Genomic DNA, 16,985 nt, shown 5'->3' on the forward strand with positions numbered 1-16,985 from the left:
TGAATATATCTTTGAGAGAAGTTGATGACTGAGAAAAAAATCCGTTAATGGAGTTCACAATGTATCAAAAATGGTCTGTATACCTCCTGTAGCATTACTGAAGACCACTATTTTTGGGTAGTAAGTTATTAGCATACCGATAATTGGTAATGTTTCCAGAAGAAAGGAAAACACATTTTTAGAGTGGGTTTTTATCAGAGGATCCCTCTGTAGCTTCTTTTTGCAAAGCCTGTCTAGGGAATCAGAACAACAAAGCACCTGGATCTGAGTTTTGGAAAGCCCAGCTACAATTATTGCTCAACATGCACTTTTACTGAGTTCGAAAAGTTTCTTTTATATTTAAAATAAGGGTTCAAATATGCACATTCAATTTTATAGTATTTATCTATTTGCAAAGCATATATTAACTAGTAATTTGGTGTTAATTTTATAGACATGGTAGCCAGGGTAGTAAATCAATGACCTGTTAAGTATTTTTGATGAACAATTTACATATCTGATGACTTCACATTTCCTTTTCAGAGTCAAATGCTACATAATTGTTCCGTTGTGTGTTTGTATAAAATGAATCACAACATGGTAAGGAAAAGGTTAGAGTTATTAAAATAATAACCCAACTAAAATATTCATCTGAATTTATTCAGATTGTTCATAATGCTTTGAAAGGACATAGCAAAGCTTTTGTGGAGTATCTGCACATTATTTATTATCTATGGACTAAATTGATTTTTTGAAGTTGCTTTAAATTTTAAAAGCACCTTTGCTTAATATAAAAGCCCTTTAATTTTAACTGACAGATCAATTCTGAAACTTTATTTTGAAAAGAAAATGGGGAAGAATTTGTGTCTTTCGAATTAAAAGAAGTGAAAAAAATAAACCAGACATTCTAAAAAAATAGAAGAAACCTGATTTTTAGTACTAAAAAAATAGCGGGTGACAAAATAGTTGTCTTTTTGATTTTGATCACAAAAAGTAAACTGGTAGTGACAGGATATGATGGAGAGATTTGACATCCTGGCAAATCACTGTCATTGATTCAATTATTCTAATTCTGAATAAAACCTGTATACAGTGTGTGTTTATGCTACAGTGAGTTTTTTTTTTTAAGTGACTGACATTCATCATATTGGTTAGACAGTTTCAAAAACCTAGTCTTTGTTTTCTACAATGTTGTCAAGAACAAATAAAGTATAATTTGTGGTGTATTACAAGCAAACTGCTTAAAAATGCTAGTTATGACTGCTTCAAAATTTATTCTAACATCACTGAAGATGCATTTTAGAAATTCAGTTTCTCCTAAAGGAGGTTAAGCAGCTTTTTAAAAATTGAGGTTCTTTACTTAAATGCAAGTTACTTTCTAACCTTAACTTTTTGTCTATTTGTCAAAAGCTTTGAGAATATGGAACTATGATCCAAAAACCTAGTGTTTTATATGAAAACCGGTTTGATGTGCTACCTCCCCAGTACATGTCTGTATGGTTACAAATGTGCATACACAACCAACATCTCTAATTCACAAAGGGCTTACCTGGTGCAATGGAAATCTGAGTTCGTTTCAGTTTGCTACTTTGTCTCAGACCTGTGTTCTGTAAAAATCTCTCACCAGGCTTCAATACATGCTTTCCCCTAGCGTTAATGTAGCTGTCAGTTTGAATTTCAATCCTGAATTATGTCTGTTGACATAATTTCATAGTGCTGACTTCGATTGTTTAGGATTACTAAACAGAAGACCATCAACTTCTTTTTCTATGCTTTCTGTCACTCAGGTTCTTTATATTAACTACTATGGTTAGACTACTGATCTTTAATGGAATCTTAATCCCAAAATATTATTTTGTATTCATCAATTTAATAACAGGATGCATAAATGCAAATTCATTTTATTATAGTCTTCACACATATTAGCAAATGAATTTTTCATTTTACAAAAGCCTTGGCACTTTTTTGGTGGCAGTGACATTTTCAGAAATCAAGAGAAAATGTTTTTTATATACAATTATGAATTTCATGCTTTTTTTTTACACTACGTGTTGTAATATGCACTTAACCATGAACAAAGTGCCTTAACACACATACACTCATGACCACTGTGAGGCATTTTGAGTTTCTGACATTTTATTTTAAAATAAAATTATCTGCTTTCTCTAAATATAGCATAAAACAAAATTTTAAAATGAAAGTAGTTTTGCTGTACTCTTTCTGCATAAAAATTTGGGTAGGGAAAATGAAGTGAGGTGGCCTCATTTTGCAATCCTAACTGTTTTTCAAGGATGGGAGGGTCAAATCGTTAAGAAAAATATTTACAGAAGCTATTAGCAACCATAATTAGGATGTCCTATAATTCTGCATGCGACGACGAAGGAGGGATCGCTAGAAGTCCAGGTGTTGCTTGCCTCCGGCCATCATGCCACAGCCTGGGCCCAGCAGCTTGGAGGATCCTGCCAGATCCTGTTTGCTTGAGCGGCTCACTGTGTCTGACAAGTCTGGAGGCAAATGCAGTCGCTGTGGCAGAAGATTTCGGGAGGAAAGAAAGAAGAGGAAAAAAATTAATTTTGCTTTAGCTAGCACACTTCAGAATACAATATTATGCTCTGTTGATCAGCATTTAGTCTTGCAGATGAAATTCCTGCTAAAACAGTTAGTCAGACCGAGACCCAATATAATCACATCTTCTTCCTACTAGGTTTTACAAATTCTAGCCATCACAGACACCAGACCAGGGATCTTAGTGGAACGTTTCCAGAGTCCAAACCTAAACACATTAAAATTTCTCTTATTTTGGTCAAAATGAAAACATGTAAAAGCACAAATAAAGGCGTACTTGAAAAAGAACACTGCTGTAGTAACGGCGGGCTTGTTTGTTGGCTTTGCTTTGTTTTTGCCAGGGCTCCAAAATGCTATTTTTAAATTGAATGTAGCTTTTCAAATGTTTGTTTCCCTTTGTCTATTAAGTTGACCTGATCATTCTATTTCAAAGCAATACTTTAGGAACTTACAATTTTTGTAGAACTACTGATATAATGAAAAAAAGATACCAATCAAAGGATCAATATTTTTTATATCCTCAGAAAAGTCAGCTCTGACGTCTGTTTCAGGTCTTGGTAAGTTTGTTTCTATGCATGACATTGGTCATGTTTTTAAAAGTAAAGGGTGGCTCTGAACATCTCCCGTCTTAACCGTTTTTCTGCAGATAGAAGCTGATTCAAGCAGATGCATGAACTGACCATAACTGTACAACAATTATGTAATTGGGGAGAAATATTCATATTTCAAAAGAACTTTTTTGGTTTTCCAAAGGATCTCTATCAAATTCCTTTAACGACCAGTGCCCCCAGCCTGTACAATTTTCACAGAAATCCTAACTCGAAGGAACATGTCTGTTGGCTGAGGCAGAGTGGGTGTGGGAGGCTAAAGATAGGTGAGGTAGGATGGGGGTGTCCACTGATGACTGGCCAAGGCCTTGCAGGAGTGAACTGACCTGGAGACAACCTACCTGAAACCCTTCATTTGGAAAACTCCCTACAATATGGGGGGGGGGGGGATGAGAAAGACAGAACCTTTTTTTGGGGGGGGGGGGTCAAAATACTGTGATCCATTAGCATACGTTCTGGAGAGTTTCTTTCCTGATAAAAGGCTTCTTTAGTGCCATGTAAACACAAGCTGTGTGAAAAGGATCAAAATATTTTAAAACATTAAAAAAATTTACGACAATATTCTTCCTTCAGTTTGAGGTACTTGGTTTTTACTGCAGACATACCTAGACTGGAAGACACTATTTTGGATCTATGACCAGCAAAGATGTCAGAAAGGTCAAGAAAACACTGTCATATCCATATAGTAATATCTGCATAGTAATACTCATTTGTATCCATAGCACCCAATCTGTCGTATATTAAATAACTAAATGTCTATTTCTTGGGGCGCCTGGGTGGCTCAGTGGGTTAAGCCTCTGCCTTCGGCTCAGGTCATGATCTCAGGGTCCTGGGATCGAGCCCCACATCGGGCTCTCTGCTCCGCAGGGAGCCTACTTCCTCCTCTCTCTCTGCCTGCCTCTCTGCCTACTTGTGATCTCTCTGTCTGTCAAATAAATAAATAAAATCTTTAAAAAAAATGTCTATTTCTTGAATGATTTTTAAAAAGCTCAAATAAAGACATACTTATTTCCTTGTTTTAAACAACTCTTTCATTTCTTCATAGCCTGGTTCCCCTCCCCCCCGAAAGGATTTCAGGCAGAAATGAAAGCATGAAAGGCTCAGGAATCTAACAGACACGCATGAGTCTAAAGTCTAAGGTTATGAATGTCTTTGCAGTGTTAACTCTCTGTGTTCATGTGAAGAAACTGAAGGGAAACAGACATTTAATTATATGTCTGAACTTTAATGTTTCTTTAAGATCCTGTAGTTACTGCTAATGACTAGGACACATGCATGATCTGAAGGTTACCTGAAACTTAAAGAAAATTCACCATAGAAAAAGTGTGTGTGTGTGTGTGTGTGTGTGTACTTTTGGTTGGGACTTCATAAAGATTATATCAGATGATGATTAGGCTATTTAGGAAATCAATTTGACTCAGCAAATATTTAGAACCTATTCAAAGCAAGGTGAACAGGGCACCTTCCCCGTTACTTCTCATTCCAGGAGCCTGAGTAAGACAAGCACAGTGCTAACCATCAGAGCAAGCCCTCCAAATGCTGCCTGCAGGAAAGGAGAGACAAAGCGGAGATCAGGTGGGGGAAGGGGAGGAGAACACTTCATGGAGATGGGCTAGGTGTTAAATAATGAATTGACTCTGACATGTAGAAATGGCGATTTGCTTAACAGGGCAGCAGATACATCTTTAAGAGGCATTCAGGTGAAGGTTCATACTGTTTTGATAATCTAAATGAGGAAACTAGTGCAGTTATTCGGAACCGGCATATGACAGGAGCTTACCTATTTGCTAAAAATTTCCCTTCCTCTGCTTCTCTAGGCAATGAACATGAGCCAGCTGGCTGAAAGCCCTTCACAGCAAAAGTAGCTAAATGTGATGTGTGATATGCTTGGAAATCTTTCAGGTTGAATGGGTTTGAAGAAAAGTCAAATATCATTCTTGTGTAACTTCTAAGCACAAAAATTTGGGTTGATATGGTTAAATGCTTCTCACCAAATGCTACACGGTAAACGCCAGTTTGCATCCTTAGGTCCTTTGAAAAAGCCCAAGGTTGGCTCCTGGAACTATGTGCCGGCTCTGTTGATCGTTACTTGAATGGGCATACTCTGTACTCTAAATTCTCAAGCAGTGGGTTTTTGTTTTCTTCCTTTCTCAGCCTCCCCCTGCGCACCGTGTCAGTGCGGTGTGAGCAGTGAGGAAGGAGAGATCAGGTTCCAGGCTTGCCAGGTGCGTCAGGAACTTTTCCTTTGAGGCTTCCAAAGCATTTACACACTTGACATGTAAATGTTCAAATGCTGCTGTACCCCAGATCTGTCTTGTGAAAAAACAGGCTGGAAGATACCCTGCATAGCATGTGACCTCCTTTCGACTAAAGCTGCAAGGCTGTGGGGACATATATAAACTTTTGGACCTTGAGGTTTCACTGAGTAATGGTTTAAATAAAAATCAGACTATTAAAAAAATACAATACCATTTTCAACCTTGGAAACCAAATCAAGGTCTTCCACTTCCTTATTTTAAACCTGGTGTTCTGAGGCAAGGGCCCAACACATATCTTACATCTTGAGTGGAAATTTTTCTCACTGGATTTTCTTTTCCTGGATTCGAGGAGGAAGAGATTGTGCTACTAATGCAGGAGATGCATATCTGGCTGCCTGCCTCTTTTTTCCATTCATGCCTTGTCTAAAATGATGCTTTCTGTGTAGCCAAAGGGGTTTTGAGAAAGACGTGATTGCTCCCACCTTCGCACAGAGGCCTAGGCGATTTGCAGTGATCCCACTGGATTAATGGGTCCCTCTTCTCTGGTGCTGCAAGGTGGGAAACAGCAGGGCTGCCAAAATACTCTGGCAGATTATGGGAGCTCCTGCCAAAAGGCCCCCTCAGGACCTAGGAAGCCATGGGCCAGAATAAAGCGACAGCAGCAGGAGAGCTTTGCTCTGCAGCTCCGTGGGGGTACCAAGCCCAGCCAGACTCTGAGATTCTGCCCTCTCTGCCTACATCGCTGTCTCTTTTCTGGGCTTAGCCACTGTCTGTCTGTTGTTCCTTCTTGAGTCAGCAACTAAATGGGTCCTAGAGACACACAGGATTGGATTTCCTGCCTCCACGGTTTCCCTTCCTAATTCCTTTCTCCCAGCCTGCCAGGCCCGTGCTCAGCACTCATAGCTCCTAGACAGAAGGGGCAAGATAATGGAACTAGATTACACCTGGATTTGAGACAAATTGCAGGTAAATACCCATTAAAGTAAGTTTAATCAATTTACATTTTTCATATTTTGCCAAGACCAAACCACCAGGCACTGTTTGTTTTCTGTTTGATGTAGTACATTTTAACCTTTCCCAGAAGAAGAGAGAGTTGTTTCAATCCTTTTTATATGTTGACATGTCCTGAACAGTCACACTTTGCATTCATCAGATTCACAGAAATCAGTGTTAATATTTCAAAATACTTTCTAATAGAATTTTCTTCTGTTCTTTGAAACACAGCCATTTTTTTTTTTTTTATTCAAGATTTTATTTGTAAGTTATCTCTGCACTCGGTGTGAGGCTCGAACTTACAACCCTGAGATCGAGAGACTCATGCTCTACCGACTGGGCCAGCCAGGTGCTCCCATAGTTAATTTAAATGAAAACTTGTAAACACCTTAGAATATATGGGCTCTATCCTGGTCACTTAACAGAGGCAGCCAGTGAAAGTTCAATACGTCCGTCTGTCTGTCACTCTCAGTGACCTTGGACAAGTCAGTTTCCCTGTGTGAGTCTCAGTGTCTGCACATGAGGATGATTCTTCATGGCCCTGCTGTCAGGATCAAATGAGATGTGTAAGGATTCTCTGAAGTAGCAAGTAGTACAGTAATTTCTTTATATCTCCTCTTGCTCCAAAAAAGTTGGGATGGCTTATAAAAATACATATGGTACTTATTTTCAAGATAAAAATAAGTGAGCTGGTTAAAGCAAGGAAACAATTGTACAAATGTAATGAAGTACACACAGTTATAAGCAACAACAACAGAATATCAGACTTAGCAGGTCTCAGTCACTATGCTGGCGTCTGAGCACGGAGTGTACATTGCCCTCTCCTGCGGCCTGGTAAAAAAACCAAAAAGGAAACTGCGATCAGAGTCCTGGTTTCCGGAAAGACTTAAAAAGTCTAAACCATGTCCCTCATATTTAGGAACGCAGTAGCAAAAATGGGGCACATCGGATGCCTCGCTTCTGGGCCTGTGAAAATAGGCATGGAGGTACCGCTGAGGAAATCTGGGGTCCAGCTTGTTTTAAAAATCTGTCTTTTGCACGTGTCTTCACTGCTGACAAAAGAACTAATAAAGGACAGGTCAGAGGATGAAGCTTCTCTACTTGAGTCTTAAAAGCCTTTCCCCCTCTTTACATGATGAAGAGAAAAAACAAATTAACGAAGACACACCATCTTATTCTATTCCAGATTCTTTGAAGAGCCAGGCGGTGCCCTCACCTGGAGGGTGACTTGCTGATTTCTGAAGCCACACGCTGGTTATGAGGCACTGCTAGGAACGGCAGGGAATGAACCCAAGTGCAGGCTGAGTGGCTAGACACACTCCCGCCCCCTCCAATAAACGCCTTAAAAAAGGGAGAAGTTTATTTCTCTCCCACTTTGTAGTCCAGAAGTAGGCAATTTTGAGCTGTGAGGACTGGCCTGCCATCCTCAACAGGGGCTTCTTCCCCTTCTGGCTCCAAGGCTGCTGTTTTGGCTGTCTCTCCGTGGGAAGAAGGGGCCAAGAAGGCCAGGTCTGGAAGCTGAACACATCACTTCCACTCAAGTCCAGAATTTAGACATGGCTGCACCTGGTCGGCTACAAGGGAGGCTGGGAAATGGGAAATGTGTGAAAACGTTTAACAAATCTATTCCTATGGAAGATGGAGCAAATGGCTATTGGGAGACAACCAGCAGTCAGCTATAGTTTCCAGAAGGGCCAAAGCAATACAATCACGAGCCAGAGCGTTCCCTCAGTGTGTGAGCTGCCGATGACTGTCTGGGGCTCCATTCTTGTTTTCTGACCAAGGAAATGAACACCTGATGCCTCCACGAGCTCAGGGGGTGGGGTGGCGGGGGCAGTGATCAGAATCTCTCTTGCTCTACACATAAAACGAGGTATTTCCCTTTCATTACTGGAAAGCCCGACTTCCTTCCATTGGCACAGGGTGGAGGGCAGAGGGAAGGAGACAGAGGCAGCAGACCTGGTATATCCATCATCATGCTGTTGCTATTATTTCTTCACAAGATTTCCTTTTTCATTTTACTTACTTATTTATTTCTTCAAAGATTTTACTTATTTATTTGAGAGAGAGAGCACAAGTGGGGAGGAGAGGGAGAAGCAGGCTCCCCGTGAGCAGGGAGCCCGATGCGGTGCTCGATCCCAGAACCCTGGGATCATGACCTGAGTTGAGGGCAGATGCTTAGCTGACTGAGCCACCCAAGGGCCCCTCTTCACAAGATTTTAGTGTGTTGTTTCAATTTACAAAATAAATCAGTGTCATGTGCTCTTCTGTAATATTTACATCATTACACTTATTCCATCATTATTACATTATGACGATGTAATGTTACATTGCAATTATATCTGGTTAAAATTTTGCAAACTGGAAGCTGCATCCACCTAATTTTGGTGAGTTTTGTGTTACTCTCCTATATGAGTAGGCCAGGAGAAACAATGCCAGAACCAATTTTTGCTCTTTTTGCATTTGGTAAGTGTGCATCTGGTAGTGGCTGAATATTTCTGGAAAAAATTCTGCCAAACATGGTCAGGTTTTAAGTTTTCGTTTTTGTTTAAAATGCCATTCACTCTCAGGGTTTAAGATTAAAATTGTTTTATTGAATGTCATAATTATACTATATCCTTTGAATTGAAAACAATTCATTTGGTTCTTCCTGATTGATCTGAAAATTAGACAAAATTTCAGAGCTGGCATATTGCATACTGGCTGCCCATTGAAAAATGCTCAGGTGTGCAATTATTTTGACCGTCAATTATATCTGACAGTATTGTCTTACCTCCAAACTCACCTCTCTGAAAGCAGATTGTGAAGAACTCACTTGTCTAAACAAAAGTGTGATTTGTGAAAAGGCATGTGTCTGTGGCAGAGATTGCTAGCTTACTCTCACTATCTATTCTCTTCCTTTGCAGGCAGTAAAGGAATCTCTGGATATTAGTGGGGCACACGGCCTCCCAGAATAAAGGTCACATTTCCCAACTTCTCTTGCCGATAGATGAAGCTGAGTGACTCAGTCCTGGTCACTTCATCTTGGGCAGAAGTGCTATGGTTAAGTGTAGGCCAGATCCGCGAAGAAGGGGAGATGGCTTTCACTTCCCCTTTCCCTCACCTTGGCGAGGGCCCCCTATTGTGGGCCTTGATCTACCCTTCCTCATGGGGTGAGGAATCCCCGGGCAAAGAGGATGTGCCTATGCTCTTGGTATTCAGAGTTCAGAATTCCCTGTCCAAATGGCTACGAGGTCTGTGCAGGTCTCTTCCGCATGTTCATGTCCCAAGGAAGGATCATGTTGTCTCCATGCACCCCCGAGTCACGGGCATAGCCAAGGGACTGCTGTTTGTGTGGCGTGTGGATGGAGTTTGGATTGGAGACTGGGTGTCCCCAAGCATATGGACCTGTGTGTGTGTCAGGGAGACAGGAGTGGGAAAAGAAAGGAGGTGACTGCAGGCCAATTCTCCCTATGTCTCCAAATTCTAGACTGGAACCCATAACCTAAATTTAAAGTTGACCTTCCAGAAAGTTGTATTTGCGAAGGAAGGAAGATAATGCATTTTTCGTGGTTTCTTGGCTTGATAACTTTAAAAATGTTTAGGCATATAATAACTGCCTTATTGCTCAAGGCTCCGCAGATGTTAGCGGCAAGCCTCACTCCCTCTTCCCACTTGCTGAAATGTGGACTTGAGGGTGGACACCAAAACAGCCACTCTGGAGCATCAGCTGGAAGCTAGGCGCCGAGGGTGTGCAGCAAAATGAGAAAGTTAGTCAAGGGTTTCCCGATACCATCTGGCCACCCAAAGACCCTGGGTCACTAACTTGGGCTTTAAAGCATGACATATGTGAACTTCTCCGTTATTGAAGCCCCTGTATTTTTGGAGTTCTGCAGTAACAGCCTAACCGGTGTCCTGGTTATGCAGAATTTGGTACCTGAAAAACAGAATGCTTGAGTTCTGGGATTTAAATGGCTTAGTGGCTGGAAAGTGGGCAGTGAGGTCAGACTGCAGACCGGAAGGCTGGTGACCCCTGTTACGATTGTGGTAACTTGGGAGGCACACTGTATACCTCCTGATCAGCGGCTCCAGAAGCGCTGGAGAAATTCAGGGTGTTGTTGTGTTAGCTGCTTCTTGCCACTTTCAGCAAAGTTATTTGTAAAAGAGAAAGGAACTTAGAGCAGAGCTAGGGAATTTGGAAGAAGGGGCAGAAGGGACCATGCCTCTTAAAGGAGGTGCTCTGCCTGTAGCTGAGAGTCTACACTGATGAAAGGCTTGGTAATTTGGGGCCTCAGAGGGCTGAAGAAGCCCAACTATTTCTGCTTTGCACGGGGAAGCAGGCAGCCTTCACAGATGGCTGTGCCCCTCAGTCTTGGTGAAATGCCCTCATTAAAGGGCTGGCTGCAAATAGGCGAGCCAGCTCGGAGACGAAAACCACATGAAGGGTACTGCCTTCCCTCTCAAGTTGATTAAATTAGTCTTTTTAAATATTTTATTTATTTGAGATAGAGAGAGAGTATGAGACAGTGGGTGAGCACAAGCGGGGGCAGAGGAAGAGGGAGAGGTAGAAGCAGATTCCCCTCTAAGGAGGGAGCCTGATGCAGGGCTCGATCCCAGGACCCCAAGACCATGGCCCGGGCGGAAGGCATATGCTTAACCAACTGTGCCAACTAGGCACCCCTCAAGTTGATTGTTTCAGATGGAGTCAAGCTAGTTACTAACAAGGTGAGAGGGATGTGGGTAGAACAAAGAGGCCAGAAAAGAAGACTCAAGACTTTGAAGGTTAACAGTTGTGGTGGACACGTAGCCATTCCAACCTCTGGAGGAGGGAGAGGTGGGACTTAGACCTGTTGGGTTAGATGCATTGGTACTTGAGTCAGTGGGTGGGAGAGAAGCAGCAGCTGTCTTCCCGCTGCTGAGTCCTGCGGTCCGCGAGCACTACTGTGGGGACCTTGCTTTCTTTGCATCAGTATCACAGTGACCAGTCGATGGCTCCCTGGGAGCTGAGAGGCAGGTGCAGAAGTGGAGGCCAGACCAGTGTTTCAGGGCCCAGTTACTTGCTTCGTGGGGGGGTCAAGGAGTACTGCAGGGGTCATAGTGAGAACTTATCACCGCCAAGATCACAGCCATAGAGGGTGCACTTCCTAGTGGTGGCCTTCCAATTCCTCACCTTCCTGACTGAGGCAGCAGCAGTGTCCCCAAAGGCCAGTTTGGAGGCAATGTTCTTTAGCCCTTCCAATTATTTCGCTAGCTCCCCAGTTTCCAGGGATAAACTCTCTCCTGTCCATAAAATAGTTCAGTGGAATTTGATGGCACGGGCTTCCTACAGCTGGATCCTAGAACTATGTCCAGACAACTCTTTGGCTGTGATTCCTTGCATGTGGGACTGAAGGGAAGTGAACAGATTGGGAACCTTCTAGAGTCTTGCTAGGATTGTCCTGCCAAAGAAACCACAAGTCTGGTCTAAAGTCCAGGATTATTCAACCCCTAAAATAATCTTAGGTCCCCAAACCTGACCTATCAAAACTGGGCAGCCCCCAAGAAGCAGACTCTCTGATGGTGACTTCATGTAGCCATGAATGATAATGGACAAGGAATAACTTCCTAAAAGGATACAGAGGACAAGGGAGTTACTTCCAGAGAACAGAACTGGGGACTACAAACTGGGTTGAAGTCCTCCACTGCGAGGGCAAAGAATTCCTGGTTTCTACCAGCAAGATTCTCCACCCACCCACGGAGAGTCATAGGTGTTTGGGAAGAAGACTGTGATGGATATTTGGGTTCCATGGGTTGCAGACTATGACAGAGACTGATGATTAATCTCCAATACCTACTCTCCTTTGGTGGAAGAGCTTTTGAATAGGCGGCCATCCTGAATAAAAACTCCACTTCCATGCTTTCCTTTCAGCTAGCTGTGGATCACATGACCAAATTTAAAGAGAATAGTGATGTTGCACTACTCTCAGCCTGGCTTCAAAGTCACAAATCTTATTCATTTTCTAGAACTTTTCTAAGTGCTAGAGATAAAACAGTGAACAAGACTGGCAAGATCCCTGCTTTCAAAGAACTTACAACTTCCGAAAGGGACAATACACAGACATTTACATGACTCAAGGAGAGATAGCTAACATACAGGAAAGCAAACAAAGATAATTCGGACAGTGAGAGATGCTTTTAAGGAAATAAAACGTGGCAATACGATATTGGCTGGGGTGGTACCACCTTATTTGGTAAAAGTCTTTCTGGAGAGTACATTTGAGGTAAGATTTTCAGTTTGAGAAGGGAACCTCTGAAGACCTGGAAAAAGAACTTTCCAGGCAAAGGTCACCAAATGCAAACGTTAGGGCAAGAATAATCTTGGTATGTTTGAAGGACAGGAAAAAAGTCAGCTTTCTGGAGCATTCAACAAACAAGGGAGTGGCTATGAGAAATTTGGCTTGGTAGGGAGGTATCAGATTGTGTAGGGTTTGTAAGCGACTTGGACTTCTTAGAGTGAAGGGTAGCAAAGGACTGATGTAAATTTACTTCTCTGAATACAAGGGCTATCTCACCCATATCCTTATAAATCCATGCATAGACATTTTTAATAATATAAAACAACAGTAGCAAACAGTATTTTCCAAAATGCAGTATACACATGCTTTTCTAGATGTTGTATTCTTCTGATTCAGAAGAAATATTCTATCTCCTAAGTGACCCACAGTGTTTGCCTGCTCCCATCCTCCTCCTGAGGAGAGTGGTGGTTCCCAATCTCCTGCGGAGCGACAGGAAGCTTCTAGCTGGAGTGGACGGACCTGGTGTGAAATGTTCATGGAGGAGGAACTCGGGCAGTACTGTTCGTGGGGCTGGTTGGCTGAGTTTAATCTTCTTCAAATGTGAGCCAGAATCTTTTAAACAATACTGTAAAAAGAATACCACCAAGTGTCAGGCCCAAGGTCCCTTAACTTTCAGACATTTAAGATGAGGGGGAGTCATGTTAATTTTCTCTTTTATTTCATAGATCGACAGACTAGATTACTCCTTAAGAACTTTGCTTACAATGGCTTTCCCTTCCAAACCAAAGCCAGTATCTTTTTCTTTCCTTTTGGTTTGTCCTTTGTTCTTTGGCACATTTTATGCTCATTAATGCTCTAACATGAGTAGGACTGAAAAAAAAATCATCCAGGTAATAAACGGAGTAAGGCGAATTAAACTGTTGCTTAAACTTGGACAGTAGTAAAGTAGTAAAATCACTCCCATTAGCTTCTTCCCTGGGGTAAAGGGAGGATGGGATGGACAAGTCACACATGGCCACTGCCATCCCTGTGACCCCCAGCTTGTGACGTACTGCCTCAAATGAGACTCTCTCTATCTCCCCAACTGACTCCCTTCCATTCATCTTTCCTTAATTGTGCACAGGGCTTCTCACTCTGGCAGTCTTTTTACTGGTCTCCAACTGCTGCTTACCCCAAGGCTTGTGTGGCTCTGGAGCGCACAATGCAGGCCAGAGCATATAAGCTCCAGAGTGCGTAGAATTTGAATTAAGCTTCAGCAGGGCCAAGCTGAGAGATGCTTGGGCCCTAAGGCCTACTGCTTCTGTGGCAGTGAGTGGAAGAGACAGGGAACTTTCTGTGCACAGACCGTCATTCTGATAGGCTCTTTAAGCCTGCTTTGTCCAGGAAGCCCCTCGTCTACCCTCTGCAGTGAGGAAATGTTCAGAGCAGCATTTTGGGTACTAGCCCTCAGGTGGCTTCCTAGTAGTGAGATATTTTAAGAACATACAGTATTTTAGAGTTGAATGTTGAGCCTGGAAAAAAAAAAAAAAACAACCCACCACCACAACAACTCTTCTTTTAGAAAATAAATTCAAACTACTAATTATGTGAGAATTTCTTTTTCATCCCCTGTTTTCTTTTAAAGCATATAGGAACTATTCTGGAGGTGGCAAAAGGTAACATTCCCTTTGTTTCTGTCTACTAGAAATCAAACTAATGTTTCCTCCTTCCTATCATTTGAAACCTCTGACTCTGTGAACTGTGAGCACATCAATGTGTATGGAAACCCAAGGTGGATCCCTAAATCCCAGAGATTTTTTTAGAACTACAGCAGATCTGCTATTCAGTTTAGGGACTGGCAGAGGTCTGACCGATAGTTTACGGAACAGATGAATTCTAAGATGTGAACAAGCAGAAATCAGGGAATTCTGAAATCAGATAATTGCTTGAGTTATCATATTAATGTCAATCCATTAAAAAAAAAACTTTCAAAACTGGCAGCTGTTGATGAACACTCCTTTTGGAAATGTGGCAGTTGTATCTTTTTCATTTTTTATTTTTTGTCTATAAGTACAGCATATATAATACAAAATATATTGATTTCTTTTTGGCTATCCATGAATGAGTCCTGAGAGCATAATGGCCAATGTGTTTGCTTGGATAATGCCCTACAGTGTATGCAGAACATTGCTCCACCAAGCCCCGAGATGGGGTATAAAGTGCCCGGTGGAAATGGCAATGTAAACCATCCTGACAGCATTAAATCTCCTGACCACTCTTGAGTTACTTTGAGACCCCCACATTGCGGGGTCTGTGAGTTCCTGGGGATGAAGAAAGAATTTTTAATGGGGCCAAATGTAGGTGTTTACAAGGGGGAATTGTTGTTTTTTATTAGGAGCTGCCTTATGTTCAATAGTTGTATTTACTTTGTCAAGCTAGCCAGAATTAGAAATCCCCATTGCTAGGCAGCCTAGAGCGTCTGCAAAGTATTTCTGGGCATTCAGAACTGAAGCATGTGCTGCCCAAAGGCAGGTTTCATTACAGTGTGTTATTTAGTCCTCCTTCGTCCCCCTTCCCCCAACACCCTCAGATCGCAGCGCTTCTATAACAGGAAATCTTGGTTACTTTATGCTGAAACATATTTACATGACTGAAACACGACAATTAACACATTTGTAAAGCTTGAGGGATAGGCACACTTTAATGGTTTTTTGAAGTAGGCTGATTTCCTGGAGCTTTTAATCTTATTTTATTTTGTTCTGCATGCATGAGCAAGTTCTTCTTTACTATAGGTATTTGACAGAGTCTACCTGGTATGAATGTGAATGAAAGGAAAATTATACAAAAATTAACTTTGCCAAACTGTTCCTAACTTTCACCGGTTCAATGTATAGTGAGGACTATGCTCTTATTTTTGACGTCGTGTTAGCTTTTACACAAAGGCAGTTAGGAAGTATGTTTTGGGTTTGACAAAATGAAATGTGCCTTTTTCTATGCCAACTGTGGAAAAACTTTCGTAGTGAATGAAAAGTATCAATTACAGGACAGTGATTCCCTCTTCATGTTCAGATAGAGGTACCTTCTCCTAGGTGGTGTACATTTTATTTGCTCCAAACTTAAATTAACACTCAGGTGGTATTAAGTACTATTACTTGATAAGTGTGATTATGTGTGTGTGTGTGTCTGTGTGTGTGCCTGTTTATACACATACATATAAGTATGCAACATGGCAATGTTATCATGAGTATTTTAATATCTTTGAATTCTATAGATCAATTACTGAAATCTTGGTAAAATTCAGAAAAAAACACAACAAAAACCTTTCATATTAGAGCCCTGTAAAATAAAATGAAACCTTCCACTTTCCCTTTGATATCTGAAAGCATGCGAAGCCTGGAAACCACCCAGCCCAACTCTCACTTAAAAGTTTATGGCGAATTTACAAATTACACTGGTTTCAAATAGTCACCCAGTGCATCTATTCCCACCCTCCATAGACCTCCCTCCTTACCAGTTTCAAAGGGAGCTCGGTGAACAGACTGGGCAGAGCAAGAGCCCTCTGTCTACATGCCTTAGGGCAGTGATGGGGCAGCACCAGACCGAGTGCTCTAGCTGAGGGAGACAGATTAGGGATGAGGACATAACTCCAAAGAGTAACCCTGCTGAAGGGACTCCACTGATAAGTAAGCGGAGAGTCAACTTAGTCTTAGATAGAAAACCTCTCTGGGAATAAGAGGGCTTAAAGTTAAAGGAAATGAAGCAAATAAAGCAAGGAAAAAAAAATACTGATGACCAGAAAAGAGCAATATATTTGTGAGTATATAGATAAATGACTGTGCCTACTTTCAGGGATTTTTTTCCTGTGTTTATTTGACTTAATTAAAATGTCTATTTCTACAGAAATATTAACAAGAGCTAAGTTTACTTTTCATGTGAATAGTTAAGAAGTAATTTCTCATAGAGTTTGTTTTCTATTCTTTAAAAACTCACTTGCTTTATATGTGAAGTATTTTTGCCCTACCACTTAACTTTACCACTGTGCCAAATCTTTTTACGAGGAGGTCTGAAAAAATCTTCAAAATGTAGAACCAACAGCCTGATCTACCGAATTGGCTAAGATTTTCATTGTAGAAGGAAGAGTCACTCTGGTTCAAGTAGAATCTCTGAAGTTTGCTGTCATCTCAGCCAGGGTGTGCAGGTATGCTACGGAAATGTTCCTTTGGTGTTTGTGAAATTACCCTCCAGAATGAAATAAAGGAGGGAAGTGATTTTGTAACTGTTATGTAGGGTTAATTCTCTAAGTTTTAAAGATCTAAGTTAGAGGAAATATACATATTTGTGTATTTCTA

General features: G+C 41.4%; 1 protein-coding gene across 2 annotated transcripts in view; it reads right to left on the reverse strand.

The window, feature by feature from the left end:
* Positions 1-1,864: 1,864 nt before the first annotated feature.
* Positions 1,865-16,985, reverse strand: part of ELP4 (elongator acetyltransferase complex subunit 4) — a 245,584-nt gene continuing 230,463 nt past the window's right edge. For both annotated transcript variants that reach the window (XM_046017915.1, XM_046017914.1), the window contains one exon: positions 1,865-2,502. In XM_046017915.1, the coding sequence (XP_045873871.1) occupies positions 2,371-2,502 (132 nt within the window). In that variant the 3' untranslated portion in view covers positions 1,865-2,370. The remainder of the gene's footprint in view (positions 2,503-16,985) is intronic.

Source organism: Meles meles, chromosome 8 (assembly GCF_922984935.1).
Source record: "Meles meles chromosome 8, mMelMel3.1 paternal haplotype, whole genome shotgun sequence".
In the NCBI taxonomy this organism is placed as follows: Eukaryota; Metazoa; Chordata; class Mammalia; order Carnivora; family Mustelidae; genus Meles; species Meles meles.